Genomic DNA, 21135 nt, shown 5'->3' on the forward strand with positions numbered 1-21135 from the left:
GGTCAGGGCATCTGTCAGAGCTGTCTTTGCTGATCCCTTGGTGTCTACTGACATCCTTATTTCCATCTGACTCTTGTCCATGCCCTACCATGATCTCCTCATTCAACTACAAGACCTCCAGGTCTTCAGACTTACTGCATCACTCTGTGCTCTCTTGGGTCTCCCCAGGAAATATGTTCATTGCTCCTTATGCCACACCACGGCTGGAGGAGGGCTGGGGGACTCACTTGCTTGGACACACCCAGTCCTAGACCCACCAGCGAAAGGGGAGCCTGGGTTCTCGTTCCTTTCTTGGACTCAAGAAACATGGCTCAAAATGTCCCTGCTTCCGGATTCCCCAAGCTCATCTGCAGGTTCTCATGTCCCTCCACGGGTCTAACTTACTTGCTTCCCCTCCATAGCCTTCCTCCTCCAGCCCCCAGAGTCCCTTGTTGGTTGGGGGTGGATCAAAGTCTTGTGGAAAGACTGGATGAGCAATCATGCACATTTTCTAAAACAACAGCCTGTGTCCTGAGGGTTTTTGGAAACCTCAAAGCCAAGTATTGATTTCTTTGTCATTATTTCTGAAGACTGTCTGCCCCAAAGCATGGAGGGAAAGGACAGCAAGAGATACCTGGGAAAGAAATAGAGGTCACTTTGCCCCGCTGTGCCCATGGTGCCTTTGGCAGGGCAGATGTTTAAAGTATGCATGCCTCAAAAGAGTTCTGTATCTTTCTCTACAGTTCCTCCCATCTGCTTCTCTGCTTCAAAGCTTTTGACCATTTCGCAACCGGTAACCATACGCCAGGATTCTCTTCTGCCTGTCATGGTTTCATGTTACATGTTACTCACCAACATGCCAATCCATGAATTTGAGGTTGCGCCCTGCTCTTTCTGCTCCCCCCTAGCTGCTCCACTTTTGGGGTCTAAATCGCAGAGTCTCAGAATGGAGCAGAGCCTCATGGGTTACCTGGTCCACCAACCACCCTGAGTAGGACTCCTCTCTGTGGCATATCTCCAGTCATGGGGAGTTTACTACTTCAGAGTATCATTATGTGATATCCCTGATTGATAGAAAGCTTTCTTGTCCCCAGTCTGGCCCCCGCTGGTCCAGCTTCAGGCCAAGGGAGCCCACTGTGTTCTCTGTCTGTGACAGTCCTCATCACTCTGGAGATGGCATCGTGCCCACCCCATCCTCTAGTGAACAACCTTGCTAGAGCTGTCCCCTTGATTCCCCAGGTCCCCTGCTCTACTTCCTGGCTGCGTCTTCTGCTGAATTAGTGGGGCCTGTCCACGTGCAACTGAGGCTGACACTGTGATCTCCTGGTGTGCTCGGGCCAGCCCAGTACCAGGGCATGTGATACTGACACACTGTCTTAGGAACACAGCCTGCCAGTTTATCAGTTTTCCAAGCCCCTGCTCATCTAATATCTGAGATCTTTGTTACATAAATTGAGGCCTCTCCCAGCCTGACCTGTACCTGCTGACCTTTTGTACTAAAATTCAGTGACGACAGAGATTAGTTCTGGAATTAGGCTGAGTTGGGCCAAATACAGGCTGCTCGGCCACTTACTTAACGCCAGAGAAGGCCCTGTAACCTTGGACAGCTTTTATAACCTCTGCCCGCGGGCCTCTCACTGCTGTGTCCTCTCCCGTTGCGGAGCACAGCCTCCGGACGCACAGGCTCAGCGGCCATGGCTCACGGGCCCAGCCGCTCCACGGCATGTGGGATCTTCCCGGACCGGGGCACGAACCCGTGTCCCCTGCATCGGCAGGCGGACTCTCAACCACTGCGCCACCAGGGAAGCCCTTGGAGACCTGATTTTTAAAGAGCAGTTACACTAGTACCTGTTCTTAAGGGCCATGGGAGGATTAAGAAATAATGTAGGGAATTCCCTGGCAGTCCAGTAGTTAGGGCTCTGAGCTCTCACTGCCAAGGGCCTGGGTTCAATCCCTGGTCAGGGACCTAAGATCCCACAACTGAAAAAAAAAAAAAGAAAGAAAGAAAAAAGAAATAATGTAAATTCTTACCATGTGCAGTTTCTTGAGTGTACAGTAAATGATGGCTATTCTTACTGTTGTCAAGCATCTAAGACCATAGTGCTCATCTTAATTGGAAGAAAAAACCAACACTTGGCATCAATGGTGGGCAATCTTGATTACACAGAGGGTAAGTGATGTTGATTCGAAGGGATTCATTGAAATGGAGGAGGAAGAGGTATCAATGTTAGGTGGTAGAGACTGAGGGTCAAGCCAATAGATTCAAGAAAATTACACAGGTCAACAGGAGAAACAAACAGACCAGAAAAAGGAAAAGGGACAGCAGAATTGCAGGCCTCTTTGTCTCCTTGCAGCCATAGAGCAGAGACCAGAGCTCAGACAAGGTCTGCCCAAGCAGCAGCACAGTCCTGGCAAGCACTCAAGTGCCACCTTTGGGGAACCTGGCAGTGAGGGCCCCTCCTTAGGATAACGATGCCAACCTGGGCTGGTCAGCACAGGTGGGGGTGGGCTGTGCATGACGGCTAACATGGACTTCCTTGGCAAGCTCTTGAGTCCTGCCGGTGGCTCCTTTTCCTGCTGACTCTGGGCAGGGACTGCATGAATAAACTCTGTGCCCGTGTTTATACATTGCTCACCTGTGCTAGTGGACGCCACCCCTGCAGGGCTGAAAGCCAATGGTAGATTCTCTAGGGCAAGAAGGCCCAGCCAGTAGGGGGGACAGCACAAGCTTTGAAGTCAGCGAGACCTGGGGTCAGATCCTGCTCAGCCACCTGTTATCCGTGTGGCCTTGGGTAAGTCATTGGCTCCCAGCTCAGGCTTGGAGCTGTCACCACCACGTGGGGACAGAAGCCTCTCCCTTGCGGAGTTATCACAAGGACTAGATGAGATTTCAGGTCTAAATCACCAAGCACAGTGTCAGGCTAGCTGGAAGAAAGGCTGCATGGAAGGGATGGTATCTGGCATAGTTCACCTAAGAGGTGCCACTTGCAGCCCACCAACTCCTGAAGGAAGACACACAGCCAAGGGGAACTGGGAAGAATTCCAGTCTCCACTTCACACTAGCGTGACCTTGGAGAAATCGTTTACCCTCTCTGGACGCCTATTCCTTCATTTGTCAGACAGGGACAATCCCCGATTTGTAGGTTCCTCCTGAGGATTGGTGCGGCGTCTAGGAAGTGCTTAGTTCAGAGCCCCGCACGGAGTCATCAAGTGAGGTACCGTTCCTTCCCCGAGGCCACCGGCATGCCCTGGCCAAACCGTAGCTCAGGCCCTCTCGCCGAGGGCTTCCTCCCAACTCCCTCTCTCTCTCAGGCTTCAGGCATTCTCCTTCAGAGGAGTGAGACAGAAACAGCAGCCCTGGGAATTCCCTGGTGGTCCAGTCTTAGGACTCCATGCTCTCACCGCCAAGGGCCCAGGTTCGATCCCTGGCTGGGGAACGAAGACCCCACAAGCCGTGCAGCGCAGCCCCAAAATTTTTTTAACTAAAAAAAAACCAGGGCTTCCCTGGTGGCGCAGTGGTTGAGAGTCCACCTGCCGATGCAGGGGACACGGGTTCGTGCCCCGGTCCGGGAAGATCCCACATGCCGCGGAGCGGCTGGGCCCGTGAGCCATGGCCGCTGAGCCTGCGCGTCCAGAGCCTGTGTTCCGCAACGGGAGAGGCCACAACAGTGAGAGGCCCGCGTACCGCAAAATAAATAAATAAATTAATTAATTAATTTAAAAAAAACCCAAAAAACAAAACAGCAGCCTGGTCCACATCCTCACCAAGACCTGTCAGGCCTGTCTCTCAGGGCCGGTTGTCCCTGACTGTGCCCGTGAGGTCTTTGCCAAGAGCTGCTGGTGACACAAGCCTGCTGAGATGGCAGGTCAGTGCCGGGCTGTGTGTGGAGCAATGGGGTCGGAGCTGGGCTTTAAAGGGCCCTGGCTGGGTGCAAGGTGCTACAGGTATTATCTGTCTATTAGTTATCTGTGCTGCATAGCACATGACCCAACACCGAGGGGCTTAAAGCAACAAGCATCTATTATGTCAGGCTTTCTGTGGGTCAGGTGTCTGGGCGTGGTTTAGCTGGGTGCCCTGGCTCAAGGTCTCTCAGGAGGTTGTAGTCAAGGCGCCAGCTGGGCGGCAGTCACCCCAGGGCTGCTCAGATCACAGTGGACAGTAGGTTCACTCAGAAGCGTGTTTCCTCAGCTCCACTCTGTGACCAGGTGGCTGGGGGGTGAGCCCTGTCCTGCCCTGCTGGCTGCTCCCCAGGGGCCCACAGCAGCCTGGACTGCACAGGTGACCTTTATTATTATTTTTTTAATTAATTAATTTAGTTTTGGCTGCGTTGGGTCTTTGTTGCTGCGCACGGGCTTCTCACTGTGGTGGCTTCTCTTGTTGCAGAGCATGGGCTCTAGGCGCGTGGGCTTCAGCAGTTGTGGCACGTGGGCTTCAGCAGTTTTGGCATGTGGGCTCACTAGTTGTGGCTTAGTTGCTCCACGGCACATGGGAATCTTCCTGGGCCAGGGCTCGAACCTGTGTCCCCTACATCGGCAGGGGGATTCTTAACCACTGCGCCCACCAGGGAAGCCCTGCACAGGTGACCTTTAAAGCCCAGCTGGACTCTGAAGAGGAGCTTCTCCAGACCTCCCCCTTGAGGCCTCTCTCTGCTCACTGTACCCACCACCACCCTGGGCCTTGAGAGAAACCTCCTCTGCCCACCTCTTCCTGACTCCCACAGTGCTCTGCTTCAGATCATGCTCGGGACCAGACACACCCATGTTTCCTGGAAGCAGCAGAGGGAGGCTGATGCATTGAGAATGACTTCAAGAAGCCTGGGAATGCCTCGGGGGAATTTCCCCAGAGAATGACGTGATCACGGTGGCCTGTTAGCAGGCTCTGGTTCACTTTTTGGGTTCTCACCCAAGAACCTCTCTTCTGGGCTCCCTGTCAGCTTCCCATGACAGATGCTCTCCTGGACCCCAGTCCCACAGATGGAACCAAGAGAAATGGAGTCCAAGGCCTCCTACCTAAGGCACATTGTCCCAGGGACAGACACCGGCATTGATCGTTCATGAAAACCCCACCCCATGACCACAGCAGGGCCTCCTTCACTCCCAGTCCCTCCTGGAAGGCTCTTCAGGACCCCTGTAACTGCATACCCTATGGCGACCACAACATTCACCCCTGCCCGGCACACGGGCAGCCTGGGAGAGGCCGGAGGTATTCTGTATCTGAGGGCAAGGCTCAGGTCCGGCATTTAGTAGGTGCTCTGAAAATATGTCTGCTGAGTGAATCTTGTAGAAAGGGCCCTGGCAAGTGTGAAGAGAGGGGTTTGACCACAGCTCCAGTACTTTGAGGCTGTGTGACCATGGGCAAGCTTCTGTCCCTCTCTGAGCTTCAGTTCTCTCATTTACACAGTGGAGATCAGAACTTATAAACTATTGGCTCAGAGGCCCTAGCTAGGTTGTAAATATGTTGTTTAGGGCTCATTCAGGGTTTAATTTTATTTTAAAATGAGTTCCCAACGTTTAAAAGTTGGGAGATTTCCACTAAACATAATGTTTTTAGTTTTTATTGAAAAATGAAAAGATCTGGCTACACTGGACCCATTGTCCACATACAAAAATTGACTGGCCTGGGCAGGAGCTGCCCCTTTAATTGTGGTGTTTGGACACAGTCCCACGTCCACGTATTCCCTATAGCCTTGCCCAGCACACTTCATCCCAGTGTGTCTCTGCCTGGCCCCAACCGGTATATGAGTTTGCAACCCCAGGATGTCAGCACGTCCTGACTGTTCTTTGGCTCTGTGAGGCCTAAAGATGGCATTACAGGGTCCCTGAGTGATGAAATCCATTAACACCCTGGATAAGAAGCCGCTTGGGCTGAGTGGAGAGAAACTGCTGTTTCTGAGGATGACACAGAGTCTATAAATAGCCGTAGAGGCTGAGTGGTGACACCTACCCCATCTCACCTGGGGACGGGCATGTTTCAGTTCATGGCTCAGCCCAGAGACAGTCCTTGCTCCTGATGCCACTGAGGTCAGCACAGGTAGAAATGATTTCACAGCTGAGCCTGTGGGGAAGGCGGAATTTTCTCTGGTTCAGGCAAGAGGGAGTGATGATGTTTGATTTTTCAAAGAGGGTAGAAGGTGTAACATGGTGGGGATGAAGGATTGCACCATCCCTGACTCCCCAGTACTACCCAACAATGTTAGACCTCAGCCTGGCCTTCAGGATTTTCTGTGATTGCCACGCCCCTTCCCCTGCCAAGCTTTCAGTTTATGGTCAATATTGTAGCCTTTCTTTGAAGATGCCCTGACCTCTCCTAGCTCTGGGCTGGCTTTGGCTTATTCCCCCTGTGGAATCTCCTCTCTGCATCTTTTTGTCTCTGCCCCTCAAATGCAGTTGTCTCCAGGCTGACCCCCTAGGCAGAAACAATTTCCCCTGTCCCCTGAGTTCCACAGTCCCCCAGCTAACTCAGTCTCTATCTTGTTGTGTCGTCTGTCCAAGGTTTGTCTCTCTTGCCCTCCCCACCCTGTCCCAATTACCAGCTCCTCAGCGATAGTGACATATGCAAACCTGATCCTGGAGTCAGACAGATTCCTCCCAGCTCCAACATTCTGCCCTTGGGCAACTCACTCCCCAGCTCTTGGGGCCTTGCTTCCCTATCTGTGCAATGGAACTGCTTCTCAGGCTGCAGTGGAGAGCAGCCAAGCTAAGGGCTAGGCAAGGGCTTTGGGAACTAAAGTGGTTACATGAATGAAAGCAGCTCTTCCCTGGGTTAGGGCTGCTCATAACTCCATTGGGTGGGAGATAAACTGAGGCCCTCCAGGAGCCGGCTTGAGAGACAATAGGGACCACTAATATATTTGGCATAGCTAAGGGCTATGTGAGCCAAGGGCCTGGAACCGATATGTGGGGTGATTCCTCTCTTTCTCTTTTGAATCTGCAGTATACACTGATACAGGGGAGTATCTGCCAGATGTGCTGAGGGCCCAGATGGGGCAGGAAGCAAGCCAGCTTCCTACTCAGGCCTGTTCTACTTCAGGGCACAATCACAAAAACGGAGAAGCCATTCCTCAGAACAGAGTGAGGCCCCGTCCTGGGCTGGGACCTGGGGAGCATCTGGGCTCCAGGATGCAGCTGGAGTATCATTGAGTGCAGGCCCCTCCTGGGCCAGGAATAGCGAAGGGGACTGTGGACTTCCAGAAAAGGGTCAAGCCAGCATTCTCATGAGGTTAAGACACTTTGACCCCTTGAATTGGCTTGGGTCAGCATTTTGCTTCCTGACCCCTTCCCAGGAGTCAATTCAGAGCCTGGGGCAGGTCAGTTTAGAGCTGGTCCCAGCTGAAGTCCACCTGATTCCAAGGCCCAGACCCCACCCTCTTCTCTGGCCCCTCAGAACTCTGAGCCCCTGCAGCTGAGGCCCATTACTGACTGAGCCCCAAACCCTGAGCAAAGACCATCTGGACGGAACTTCCCCGGTGGCACAGTGGTTAAGAATCCGCCTGCCAATGAAGGGGACACGGGTTCGAGCCTTGGTCCAGGAAGATCCCACATGCCATGGAGCAACTAAGCTCGTGGGCCACAACTACTGAGCCCATGAGACACAATTACTGAGCCCACGTGCCACAACTACTGAAGCCCGCGTGCCTAGAGCCCACGCTCCACAACAAGAGAAGCCACCGCAATGAGAAGCCCACGCACCACGACAGAGTAGCCCCCGCTCGCCGCAACTAGAGAAAGCCAGCATGCATCAACAAAGACCTAATGCAGCCAAAAATAAAAATTAAAAAAAAAAAATGACACATACACACACAAAAGAATCAGAGGTTTAAAAAAAAAAAAAAGACCATCTAGACTCTGTCCATCACTGATGCTCATGGCACAGTACTTAACAGCTGACAAAGTCCTCTCTCTCTTCATTTTATCCTTGGAACAGACCTGGAAAACAAGCAAGGTAGGGATTAGCATCACCCCCTATTCTGCAGAGGGGAAACTGAGGCCCAGAAGGTCTGGGAGGACTGGCAGAGGCTGGCTGCAGAGACTCCAGGGTTCCCCTACCTCTAGGCAGTGCCTTCATCTCTCTGGGCCTCATTTGCACATATGGAGAGTGCAGGTGTTGGCTCAGATGCTCTCTCAAGTCCCCTGCCTGTCATTCATTTCCTGTGGGCCTCCCATGCCCCCAGGCTTCTGGGAAGCCCACCTCAGCATGTGGGGTAAATCCCCCTCACTGTGGTTTCTCCCGCTCAGTTCCCCTTCTCTTCCTGTCTTGCCTTCTTGCTTTTCCTTGGACTGGTCCCTGTGGTATGTTATCTGCAGGTGCAGTTTTGGGGTGAGTGGGGGTGGGAGGGGAGCTAGCAGCCGTCTGTCCTGGTTGCTGGGGATCAGGGCTGTCAGTCTATGGGGTCGGGGAGGAAGAGCCAGACCCAGTCCTGGTGGAGGACTGGGGGCCTGGTAAGAGCACGACAGGCCCAGGCTGAGTCTGGAAGAGGGACTGGTTTCTAGAAGCATCTGGAGACAAGCCCAGGATAGGACAAGGAGGCCGGTGGTCACCATGGGAGGTGCCTGCCTGCCACCTCTCGCTCTAATCCCGCTTCTCATCTCCACCTTTCTTTGACTGACTCTCAGTGCCACGGTCTCTCCTGGACCGCCTGTCTGTCTACAGGGCCTATGGGGCGAGGGGCAGCCGTACAAAAGTCTCAAACGTAGACTTTTGTTATATTCAATGAAAACACATGGATGCTCGTATTTTGGAGTTAACCACGTTTTAGCATTTTCCCCTTTTTTCATCTATTGGGACCCTCGCAAAATGGAACCGGCCTCCTTTTGCGAAGTCTTGTCTGCCCCTCAGGTCTCTGGCCCTGGTTGGGGTGTGTTCAGAAGACTTCACGCCCCACCGCCCCACCGGCCGGGCTGCGCTGCCCGCTGGGGCCAGCAGGGGGAGCCCGCGGTCAGGCCGGAGGGGGCGGGATGGAGGCGGGGCCACGAGGCCGGCTGGGCCAATAAAGGCGGCTGCACGCCGCAGAGGCTAACTCCGCCCATTGGGCGCCCGTGACCCTCGCTTCTGGAGTCTCTGCTGGCCAGTGGCTCTCCTGCCCGGACCCGCACCCACGATGCTGGCGCTACGCTGCGGCCCCCGTCTGCTCGGCCCCCTCTCCGGCCCGCGCTCTGCGCACCTGCGCCTACCCGCGGCCCGCGCTTGCAGCAGCGGCTCCCGAGACCCGTCCTCTTCCTCCCGGAACCCGCTCGTGTACCTGGACGTGGGCGCCGACGGGCAGCCGCTCGGCCGCGTGGTGCTGGAGGTGAGACCACCGGACAGGACCGTGCTGGACTGGGCGTGGGGGACGGTCGCGGAAGAGCTCTGGACCCCGGGCCGGCGCTGTGCCTGGCTCGCTGAGTGACCTTGCTTCCTGCTCCTGGGCTCTGGGCCTCAGTTTCCCCATCTCTAAGGAGGGGCATCAGATTGGTCTCTCCAGGCCTCCCCTCAGAACTTTGGACTAGTGGAGGCGGGAGGGAGGCCCCTGTGGAGGAGAAAGCTCAAGGTCAGATCGTAGGCTAGGAGGGCCCGCCCCGTTGGCCGGGGTCGGGAGGGGCTCCGAGACTTAACGGGGCGGGATCCTAGGCCCGGAGCTTCGAGATGGGTTTCGGGGGCCTGCGGGGTCCGGGCGGCGGGCCCGGCTGGGCGCGCACACTGTGGCCCTTGCAGAAGGCGGAGCGGGCCCCAGCCCCGCCCTCGCCATTGGGCTCTCGGCGTAGCAAAGGTGGTTTCCGGCCGCCTCCTCTCCCAGCAGGGCGGCTGGCCCGGCCTTGGGCTCCAGCCACCAGAGCAGGCATAGAGCTCCTGGAGTCGGGGCAGTGTGCTCAGAGCTCATCGCCACAACTCCATCCCCAGCCACCCTTCCGAGGTGACACTCTGCGTCTGCCCTGGCTCTTCGGGCCTTTTTGAAAAACAGAGCAAGAAACATACCTGGTAGTCCGGAAGGTAACAGAGGAGAAGCTTGGGTATAGCCTTCAAGCCCATTTTGAACAAAGGGGCCTCAGTTAAGCCTCAGTTCACTCTTCTGGAAAATGGAAAAGACCTTTATTTTAAAGGTTCGGTGCCAGTGTGGCTCTTGCAGCTGGGAGGCAAGAGGCAGGCTTAGATGGGACTCCAGCCTCCCCTTTCCCCCACCCCTCCTGCCTCTCTCTGAGCCTTGGTTTCCCATCTGCCCATTGAGGAGCTTGGACTGGCTCCTCCCCAGGGCCCTCTTTCCAGGCCTTGAGTCTCTGATGCTTTGGGCCCAGCTGAAGTGGCTCTGCCAGTTCTGCCCCTAGAAGTAGTCCAGGATGGTGTTGGCATCTCTTCTGACAAGTTAGGAAATTGAGGCTGCCTCCTCCCAGCCTGGAGTTCAGGAAGCAGCTGGCAGAAATGATAGCTGCTTAGGTGGCCTCCCACGGAGGGCTGGGAGTGACAGGAATGTGCTTTCCCCCTCTCCTGGGCCACCGTGCGGGTTGGGTCCCTCTTTCACCTGCCTCTGGACTGACCGTCTTGTCCCTCTTCTCTCCCCACAGCTGAAGGCAGATGTCGTCCCAAAGACAGCAGGTAAGTCAGGGCCCAGGGCCTTCTGAGTCCAGTCTGGATGGAAGAGAGAGGGGCAAGGCAAGGTGGGTGGGGTGGTGAGAGCAGTTGGGTTATGAGAACCGTGACTAGATGGGAGTTGACGTGTGGCTCAGCTGCTGAGTACCCTGGGGCAGCCACTGGTCCTCTCTGAGCCTTAGGGTCGGCCCCGCCCACCTGTCTAGTAGCAGCCTCTGAATCAGGAGAAGATACCCATACATTTCCTCTGGGACAACTTCCTCCCTCCTGGTGCCCGACGGGGCAGGCTGGTGGGTTCGCAGCCCTTGCTTGGACTCCCTGCCCCGCTGACCCGGTGCTGGAACAGCCAGGAGCATGTGTTCTTGCCACAGTGCTCGGACACTGAAGTCAGGGCGCCAGATGACTTGTCCCAGGTCACACAGCCAGCGCAGACCCAGGGGTGGGGCTCTTTCCATGTCCCGGCGGGGCGTAGGTAGAGAGGGCGCCGGCTGGAACAAGTTGTGGCCCCTGGGTTGAGGCCTGGCCCTGCTGACCTGCCTCTTCCTTCAACCCTCAGAGAACTTCAGAGCCCTGTGCACCGGGGAGAAGGGCTTCGGCTACAAAGGCTCCACCTTTCACAGAGTGATTCCGTCCTTCATGTGCCAGGTAGCGGGGGCGTCTCCCTGCCTTGGGCTCCTCTTCTCTAAGTGGGAATAGTGACGGGGACGCCTCGAAGGATTCTCATGAGGATAAACCAGTGTGCATGTGCCTGGAAAGTACTGAATGGAGGGCAGCTGCGGTCACTCGCTCGGCCTGTCCTCTTACTCATAGAGGCCGGAGCTTTTCCTGGCTGCCACAGAGCCTTCCCTGCCCCAGGGGTTAAGCAACAGGGCAGGCGGCAGGACAGGCCCTGCCTGGCGGGGTCAGGAGAGTGAAGCAGTGGAGGGAGAGCAGGCTTCGGGGTGTGGATGTGCTCAGGGTTAGATCTGAACGCTTTGGAGGACCAGCACATTCAGACAGTCTCTGCCCATGCCCCACAGTGTGTCCCACGGAGCACTTGGCATGGGAGATAAGGCTAGAGAGGAGGAGGAGGAGGGAGGAGACTGGGCACAGACAGGAACACACAGGTCTGGACTTGGAGCCTCTTTCCAGAGAAGGGCATCTTTCCCGGTTAAATGCGTCTGTTCTTTAGTCATGTCTGCGTCTTTTCAAAAGCATTAGTTTTGCTGTGTCAGATGTTTTGCAGGTAGGTGTTGAAAGCGAGAACTTGCCCCAGGGCCAGGATGGGGCCAGGACCCGAGCTATGCTGGGGGTTGTCCTGTGTGAGGTCAGACCCTGCTAAGACGGGGGCTAGTGTCTGAGGCCAGCAGACCTAGAGGCAGGGGCATGGATGTCATGACCTCTTTGAAGTCCTTTCAGCCTGGAATTCTCCTCCCCCCTTCCCTCCACCCCGACCTGGTGGCTGTCATCACATCGTGGTGAGTGGCAGTGGGTTGAACGTGACAAATTCAGGGAGGGGTGAAGGCTGTGGCTGTGAGACAGGCCTGGCCCCGCCCCGTGGCTCTCAGCTGCTGCGGCTCCCGGCTCTGCCCGAAGCTGTGGATGAAGCAGGAGCTGAAGTGGATGTCCCAGCCGGGCTAGGGTCTTCCTCGGAACCACAGCAGGCAAGGGCAGAGACTCCAAAGCTGGAGGGCTCTCGGAGGCATGGGATGGTAGCACCGGGACGCCCGGGCCAGAGTTTTGAATCATCCCTCTCTGGGGACACATTGGCATTTGGGGATGCTTCAGCCGGGCAGGGCAGGTCACCCGTGTCACCTGAGGATCCCACCTCAGGAAGACAGCAACATGACCATGGCCGGGGGCTGGGGCTCTGCTGCAGCTGGCAGCCCCTGGGCTCTTCTGACCGTGGCTCCCATGGAAGCCTCAGGCGAGCTGTGAGGAATGACGCCAGCCCCGGCTGGGCTCTGTCCTGGGGCTGGGAAGGGGAGATGCTCTGACAGGGAGGGGGACTCAGTGTGGGGAACTGGCTCTGTGCTGGCTGCTGCCGCTTCCCACAGACCACACTTGGGAATGAGGGTTCCTGGTTTTCTCCCTATTTACCCTCCAAGAGTTGTGGATAGAAAATTCTAGGTCACTAAGAAGCATCTCAGAATGGCCGAGATGTTTTTAAGGATCATTTAAAAACTCGCTCAGACAAAAATGAATCATTCGGAAACCAGGGTAGTTATTGTGGCAGAAAATATCTAAGCTTTATCTTATTGTTGCTTATTTTCCTTAGCATTGTATTAGTCCTTCTATCATTGGATGTTTTTTGACCTCTTTGCCTGAGGGCTTCCGGCTGGGTGGGCCCTGGGTGGGCTGGGGGCTGCGTCCTAGCGCTGGAGTAGCACCCCTCTGCCAGCTCTGGTGGCGATGTCTCAGCCGATGCTCTGTGCTCGCAGGCCGGGGACTTCACTAACCACAACGGCACAGGGGGGAGGTCCATCTATGGGAGCCGCTTTCCTGACGAGAACTTCAAACTGAAGCACAAGGGGCCAGGTGAGTGCAGGTCGCCAGTCCCGGGGCCATGTGCCCCGAGCTATGACCCTGCCTCTGCCATCCCAGCAGGCCTGGAGGCAGCAGCCTGATTGCCCTGTATGATTGCTCCATATCTGACGTTGCTCCTTCCTTCCTTCAATGCTCTGGGTGGGCTTGTTGGGTTTTCCTAGAGCTTTTTCATTCTGAGCTCTCAGTTTCAAAACCGAACCTTCCTTTGAGAACCTGGGGGAGAGAGCCTTTAAGCAAAACCCCAGCGTCGTGTCAGACCCAAGGCGCGACATGGGAAAGTCTAGAGTTCAGGGCTGGGGGTCCCGCTCCAGCTCTACCACTGAGAGCTTCCACGAGGCCCTTTTCTCTCGTGGCGGCAGAGGCGGACAGGCCCTGGGGAGCTGCGTCCTCTGGGCCCTGATTCCCTCTTCTGAGCCCCAGGATCTTCTGGCTCAAGCATCTTTGATGTGGTTTTCCCCATCTGCTCATCTGAGTGACTCCCGTGTGAGATGCCTCCTGGGGGCAGCCTGGTCATCCTGCTTGTGTTTGCAGGTGTCCTGTCCATGGCAAATGCAGGCCCCAACACTAACGGCTCCCAGTTCTTCATTTGCACCACAAAGACAGACTGGTGAGTTGCTTGCTCCTGGCTCCAGGCCCTCTGGGAAGATGGGGTGGCCTTGCAGCTGGAGGGGGAAGCTAGTTTGAGGCTGGACTCTGCTGTGGGACAGTAGCCCTCACCCAGGCTGTGTGTCTGTATGAGAGAAGGAGAAGGTTTGTGAAAGGATTGAGGGAGAATTTGGGTTATTCTTGTAACTGTCTTATTAAGCTTCCCATTGTTACTGTCAGCTGGAGTTTTCTCAGTGTGTTTTGTGCACGTGTACGCACGCACACACACACACACACACACACACACACACACGGATTCTTTTACCAAATATATTTGTGAAATGCTGCGGAACATACTAGGCCTCAAGATGGCCTGTGGCAGAAACCTGTTTTCTTGGTTTAACCCGCTGTTTCCCTGGCTTACTTGACCTTGGAAAATGCTGCAGGAGACGTTTGGATATCACACCGGACTTCTCGTCAGGTCTTAGCATGGGCCTGCAAATAGCTACCAGCCCCTTAGAGCCCTCTTTCCCAATGCCCTTGTATTTTAGGTATGTTTCCCAGGTAAATTTTCCACTACCTAGTTTCTCTGCCCAAAGTCCCCTGTGTCCTAGCCCTGGGGCATCTCGGGGAGGTGAGGGGACAGCAGCTGGCCTGGAGCTAAGACTAAATAAAGCCCATTTTCAAGGACTTTAGGGAGACCTGGGTAGTGGGAGTTACTAGTGGTCTCTACCCTCCAAGCCAGAGGGACGTGGATGTCAGGGTGGGCAGGTTGTTGCTGGCTCTGCCTGCCCTCCTTCCGTGGAACCCCTGGTGGATCCTGAGGTATAACCAGTTTTGGCCTTGCTGGCCCTGAACTAAGCTGCCTTTTAGATTCTTGGGACTGTCGCGGATTGAGAGCTGCTTGGGACGCGCATAGGTTCACCACATGTATTATCTCGGCTCTCACCTCAGAATTTCTGACTGTTAAGATGGTTCCATTTGCACAGACCTCTTAGTTCTTCAGAGTAGTTCAATATCCCTTCATCTCGCTGTGCAGAACGAGAATAATTCGCTTTTTGTAGGTGAGGTTCCCAGGATTCAGGTGAAGTGACCTGGGATTAGGTCACACAGCAGGTGAGGCAGAACATAGCCTGGGAGGGAGCCGTCACCTGATGTGTTCTGGGGGGCTCAGCAAGGCTCGATACCCGAGCTGTGAGAGGTGGGGCCAGCTTTTCGGTGTGGGTTCCTTTCAGAACTGCTGTTTTTGGTAAATGGTCCCATGACCAAGGGGCCGTGACCCTGGGCGACACTGCACCGCCCTCGCTTCTGCTTACCTGGCTCACCTCTCCTCGCAGGCTGGATGGCAAACATGTTGTGTTTGGCCATGTCAAAGAAGGCATGGATGTCGTGAAGAAAATAGAATCTCTCGGCTCCAAGAGTGGGAAGACAGCCAAGAAGATTGTCATCACGGACTGTGGCCAGGTTAGCTAACCCGCCGTGGCCAGGGCTCTAGGCCAGCGGCAGCTGCTGGCAACAGGGAGTTGACTCACCCAAGCGGCCGCCTCGGGCTCCCAGCGCGGGGGCCCCTTGGAGTCGCCTGTGCTCCCTCCACCTTCTCTGTGCTTCCGGAAGGCCTCTCAGGAATGTCAGACCTCACAGGACCCACCGAGCTGCTTCCCCAGTGCCTGATCTTCCCCAGCGCCCTGTTTCTGGACACCCATCACGGACACTGTGTCACCGCTCCTCGTCTGGCATCACCTGTGACCGCCCGGCCCAAGTTCACCTGTGCCTTGGACGTTGAGGGTGGTGATGGGTTAGCTCTGAAGGCAGTTTCTGCCTCTCCTTTGGCCAAGGGGGAAAGCCGGCTGCTGTAAAGGGGTGTAAGAGCTGTTTAATGTCGTCTTCCTAATCGGAATAATTCAGCAAGACTCCCTGGAGCTGGAGCTGTGGCACTAACTACTCCAGGCTGTGGTGTGACCTGAAATTGGTGGCACAGGCCACGAGCTTGGCCTTTGGAGCGCAGTCTGGGCGTTTGTGAAGGTGCCACGGCTGAGACCTTTTATCCCAGTCACTGTGAATCCCATTGGTTTGCTGGTCTTGTGTTTGGGGAGAGTCCATGGGGGTAGAAATCAGCTGAACCTGGGGACAGACCCACTGCGAGCTGTGCCTAGTCAATGTGAATTCCCAAGTTGAAAACAGAAATGACTTGTAAGTGCCATGTGCTCTGGAAGGAAGTCAGTGTGTATTCCCTGGTGGGCTTTGATTTCTTCTGTGTGTCTTATAAATTATATCTACTGATTATATACACAATATACTTCTGGAACATTTCTTTGTGTTGAGCTTAAATGTGAAAATAAATCCTGTTTTCTATGAAAGACTGGGGTCCGTGCTTTAGGAAGCAGTGTCTGTAACAGGTATTTGGAGCTGACATTTATTGTTACCACTGTCACTCGGTGCTCCACGGAGGGCCTTTCCGTGGACTCTCAATCCCCCCAGCAACCTATGAGGGTATTATCATCCTGTTTAACAGACAAGGAAATGGACTCAGACAAACTGTCTTAGCGTTCACAGCCCATCAGAGCCCTGGTGCCGCCTCTGGGTGACAGAGCCTCAGTTTTGCTCAGCTGTATAATGGGGTAACAGTGCCCACCTCACAGGGTGATAAGGGTCAGACGTGATCTGTGTAAAGTACACAGCACGGGCCCTGGCACATGGTCTTCATAAGGCTCTGGAATGATGAGGACAGTATTTCCTGTGTGTCTGGGTCTTAGAGGAGGAGGAGCTGTGATTATCTCGGGCTAGACGTGGACTTTACTACCTTCGATGTGCCGTTTAAATTTGGAGTTAAGTTACAGGTGTTTCTGAATTCACAGGGAGAGCAGATTGGGGGGTGGGAGGAGGGCTAAAAATTTCCTTAAACAGCCAAGGGAGGCACAGTCCGAATACCAGAAGAATCACAGTGTAATTAGCATTGCCTCACATTGGAGTTCCCTGAGTCTGATGATGTGTGGTCACAGGTCCTTGAAGGCATTCTGAGGTCACAGTGGCTGGACTTGGGTCATCTGGAATATGGGGTTCCCTGAGTTATGTGACGTCACAGATAGACGTAGTCACTCCGGGGTCATGGCTGGAGTTGGGTCATTGGAGTCATGGAGAGTTTCCATGAAGTCAGTTCAGCTACATGGGTTGGGAACTCAGCCGGCCTAACAGTTTTCAAACGGTTCTCAAGAGCCTTGGAGGTCCTCAGGCAAGGGCCCCCGAACCCCCTTTGAATCATCAATACCCTCTGTTTTCTAAAAGGGATTTTGTTTGAAGAATGGGATCCTAAGCCAAATAATAATGGGTTGTTGCTCGACCCTTCCAACCAACATTTTACAGACGGGTAAACTGAGGCCCCGAGAGGGGACATGGTTGCCCAAGGTGACCCCGTGAGTCAGTTGGCAGAGCAGGGGCTAGAACCCCGGACCTGCCAGTCCAGAGGGTTTTCTGTTGGAGGCCTTTCGGGATGCACAGACCCCTTTGTCCTCAGATCACACGCAGTCAGAGCTCTTCTGATTTCTGAGGTCAAAGCCGTGATTTTGGTCCCAGTGGAGTTTCCTCTTGACCTCTGGGGACTCTAGGGAGGCAGTGGTGCTGTTGACAAGTGTGAGGGTCGGCTCCTTGAGGTGTGACCCACTGGCCCCCTGGTGACTTCTGAGGGGTCTCGGGGTCACAGAACATGTGGGGCATGTGTTTAGTTCACAGAGCATTTCCTTTCCAATGAGGAGGAAGCACGTGTGTGTGCGTGTGTGTGTGTGCGTGGGTTCGTGTGCGTATGTGTGCGCGCACACATGTGTGCACGCACGTGTGTGTGTGTGTGTGTGTCCGTCCGTGCAGAGGAGTCTAGTGTGGGCTAGCGGAAGAAAGAATGCAGAAATTTCCTAAAAACAGTTTCCTGAAGGTGGGGCTGTTCCCTGCAGTTCTCTTCCCAGAACTCTTGCACAAGGGCCTGAGACTGGTCTTACTACATAAAGCGGGAGCCTGTGTAATGTACAGATAGGATATTGACTTCTTGCTGGTACACGGTGCCTAGCGCATGAAGGAAGCAGTGAGTCATACACGTGCTCTCACAGATGGAATCGTGTGATGCCATGTAAATTCACAACGTGTTTAAATATCTGAAATAGCATTTTTATGAGACAACACATGATAGCTTTTCAAAATGACTTCACTGAGGTATAATTTACATACAATGAAATCCACACATGTTAAGTGTGCGGATCAATCACTTGACAAATCCATACACCGAGTAGCCGCCACCAAATTAAGTTATAGAACATTTCCATCTCCAGAAAGATACCTCTGTGCCTGTTCTATCACTGTAGATTAATTTTGCCTGTTCTAGAAGTTTGTGTAAATGGAATCCTACAAGATTTACTTTTTGTGTCTGACTTCTTTCGTGTACCATGTATGAAGACGTGGGAGAATTTAACACACTTCTGGGCTTTATAGAATGTTGCTCCGTGTTGAGGAATGTCAGTAAATGTTTCCAAGGTCTGCTGAGGCCTAAAGCAATGCTTCTCCTGGGAATCATGGGGTGCTGGGAAAGCATGCAGATTCCTAGGCCACGGCTGAGCCCTGTTGAATACCAGTCTCTGAGGGTAGGAATCTGAATTTCCAAATAATAATAATTCAACTAAAGTTTAAGAATTTGAGTGTAGGCCAGAAGGGGCAAGATTGAAAAGGGAGACCACCAGACCACTCGAGTCATTGTCGACTCGCTGAAACGCCTGTTGCTGGATGCGCCGCCACTTGTAAAAGATGCTTCACTTGAGGAGTCTGGCCGATAACTCTTGGGTGGTGGGTAGGGCACCCTGTGCCGCTTCGTGGGGGCTGGTGGGAAGCTGTGCTCTTCCATAACTGCTTCCCAAAGCCTCAGCCGATGGAGAGGCCTTTCAGGGGAGGAGTTCCCACGGTGTAGCCCTCGGTTCTTCATTTCTCATCAGGAGGAGGGTCTGGCTTTGGTGGGCCCAGACTGGAGAACATTTCTCAATGAATAGCTTCTGGAGGCCGCAAGTCAGATCCATGTCCAAGGTCCACCGGAACAGGGCGGATAGAGAAAGTCTTGGTTCCATGCTGTGTTCTGCTGGTTGCATATATCTGTGAATATACTAAAAAAACATTGAATTATATACTTTAAGTGGGTGAGTTGTATGACACGTGAACAGTATCTCAATAAATCTGCTTAAAAATATGTGTTAGTAAATTCTCAGAATTCTTTGGGTGTGTAAGCTGTTTTTCTGGAGTCCTGTCCCTCTGGAAAATGCTGAGATTTGACCCCGTTGTGGAAGTGGTTTGGTGGGTCTTGGGCATTGCCTTTCAAAGCACCTGTCCCAGGTGAAGTTACCACAGCGTTTTTAGACAAAGAAGTCTGTTCTTCTCAGACACAGAAGGGCAAACTACTTGCACAGGCAGGGGAGGCATGGAGTGACGGGAGGATTCAAGTTGTTAGTTTCATTTGGACCCAAACAGATGTCTCCATTACGAATTTCAGGATCCCACTCTTTGCCACCGATGCCCTTTCACACGAAAAACTCGGTGAGACTGTGAATTCAAATGTTATTGTAATTCAGCAAGCTACACAATTAAATTTTTGTTTGATTTTAAGTGATTATCAGTCTAGGGTCTACAAGAAGTGAGAGATGATTTAGAGGTGTCACGGAAGCTTTCTGGTTCTCAGACCTTAACGTAAGCTGAGAATTAAAAGACATGAGTTTGTTATCGTCTTTTGGTAAACAGTCACGCATGCTCGAAATAATTCACCCCACACTATTGTCCTTATGGCCATCGATACTGCCATAACAGTCAAGTGTACAGCCACCTGGCCTCCCAAGGCACATGCTTCTCTCGTCACTTAACCACAGGTGACAGCATGATTAATTGTGATGTCACTGCATGCCAAAAATTACCATCATCCCACTTCCAATTGGCAGGTAGTTCAGCCCTGCCTTCAAGCCCAAGGGCACAGCCAAACAAATCTCGAAATCCCATCTTTGTGGGGTTATCTCCTAGGACCACTGCCTGTGTCAATTCTTTATTGATCAGGGTCCAGACAGGATACAGAAACAACAGAGTAATTCTAAGAGGGAAAGTTTATTATCAAAAATTATTAACCGGGGCTTCCCTGGTGGCGCAGTGGTTGGGAATCCGCCTGCCAATGCAGGGGACGTGGGTTCGAGCCCTGGTCCGGGAGGATCGCACATGGCGCGGAGCAACTGGGTCCGTGTGCCACAACCACTGAGCCCGCGTGCCACAGCTGCTGAGGCCCGCGCGCCTGGAGCCGGTGCTCCGCAACAGGAGAGGCCACCGTGGTGAGAGGCCCACACACTGCAGTGAGGAGTGGCCCCTGCTCGCCGCAAATGGAGAAAGCCCGCGCACAGCAAAGACCCAACGCAGCCAAAAATAAATAAATAAATTACTGACCATAACATAGGTTAACCTACTAAAGGGAAACAAGAACTCTGAACAAAGTGTCTCTCCAGTGCCCTCTATTGATAAAGCTTAATATAATTCCAGGTGGTAAGAGAGAACTGTTACAGTATCACAAACAGGGCAACGAAGGGAGGATTTAGAGCTAAGAGACAGACTCATAAGTGGTGGCATTGCTTTCTTAAACAATCTGACAAACTCTGCCATTCAATTAAATGTTTAGGCCATGTATATTTAACTTAATTATCAATATAGTTAGATTGAAATCGACCACCTTGTTATTTATTTTCTCTTTATCCCATATGGTTTTTGTTCCCTTCTTACCTTCTTTTGGATAGAGTTTTTTCCTCCCAAATGATTTCATTCTACCTCCAGTACTGACTTACTAGATTTAATTCTTCACTTTATATTTTTAGTGGTTTCTCTAAGATTTACAATATATAGTTTAACTTATCACAGATTACCTGAAAATAATATTGTACCACTTTACATATAGTGTAAGAATTGCTGGGTTAAATGCCAACTTCACGTTTACCGTTTTGAGGAACATCAAACTGTTTTCCAAAGTGGCTACAAAATTCTACCTTCTCACCAGCAATGTATAATCATTACAATTTCTCCGTGGCCTCACTAGCACCTGTTATTATCTAACCTTTTTTTTTTTTCCTTTTCTTTTGGCTACACCGTGTAGCATGCGGGATCTTAGTTCACCGACCAGGGATTGAAACTGTGCCCCCTGCAGTGGAAGGGTGAGGTCTTAACCACCAGACTGCCAGGAAGCCCATATCTATCTTTTCTTTTTTTTTTTGGCGGTACGCGGGCCTCTCACTGTTGTGGCCTCTCCCGTCGCGGAACACAGGCTCTGGACGCGCAGGCTTAGCACCCGTGGCTGACGGGCCCAGCCGCTCCGCGGCATGTGGGATCTTCCCAGATTGGGGCACGAACCCGTGTCCCCTGCATCGGCAGGCGGACTCTCAACCACTGCGCCACCAGGGAAGCCCCCAAAAAGAATTGATTTTTAAAAACAAGAATGC

The 21135-nt window shown here is 53.3% G+C and overlaps 1 protein-coding gene across 1 annotated transcript; it reads left to right on the plus strand.

Moving 5' to 3' along the window:
- Nucleotides 1-9012: 9012 nt before the first annotated feature.
- On the plus strand, nt 9013-16008 carry PPIF (peptidylprolyl isomerase F). Its single transcript, XM_024740269.1, has 6 exons — nt 9013-9266; nt 10516-10546; nt 11097-11185; nt 12961-13057; nt 13598-13673; nt 14989-16008. The coding sequence occupies exons 1-6, from the start codon at nt 9078-9080 to the stop codon at nt 15122-15124; spliced, it is 618 nt and encodes a 205-aa protein (XP_024596037.1). The 5' UTR covers nt 9013-9077; the 3' UTR covers nt 15125-16008.
- The last annotated feature ends 5127 nt before the right edge of the window (nt 16009-21135 follow it).

Source organism: Neophocaena asiaeorientalis, unplaced genomic scaffold (genome assembly GCF_003031525.2).
Source record: "Neophocaena asiaeorientalis asiaeorientalis breed wild unplaced genomic scaffold, Neophocaena_asiaeorientalis_V1.1 scaffold517, whole genome shotgun sequence".
In the NCBI taxonomy this organism is placed as follows: domain Eukaryota; kingdom Metazoa; phylum Chordata; class Mammalia; order Artiodactyla; family Phocoenidae; genus Neophocaena; species Neophocaena asiaeorientalis.

Coding starts and splice junctions, on each gene's coding strand:
- PPIF (XM_024740269.1), top strand. CDS start 9,078: ATGCTGGCGCTACGCTGCGGCCCCCGTCTGCTCGGCCCCCTCTCCGGC. Junction 11,186..12,960: donor TTCCGTCCTTCATGTGCCAG/GTAGCGGGGGCG, acceptor CTGTGCTCGCAG/GCCGGGGACTTCACTAACCA. Junction 13,674..14,988: donor TGCACCACAAAGACAGACTG/GTGAGTTGCTTG, acceptor CTCTCCTCGCAG/GCTGGATGGCAAACATGTTG.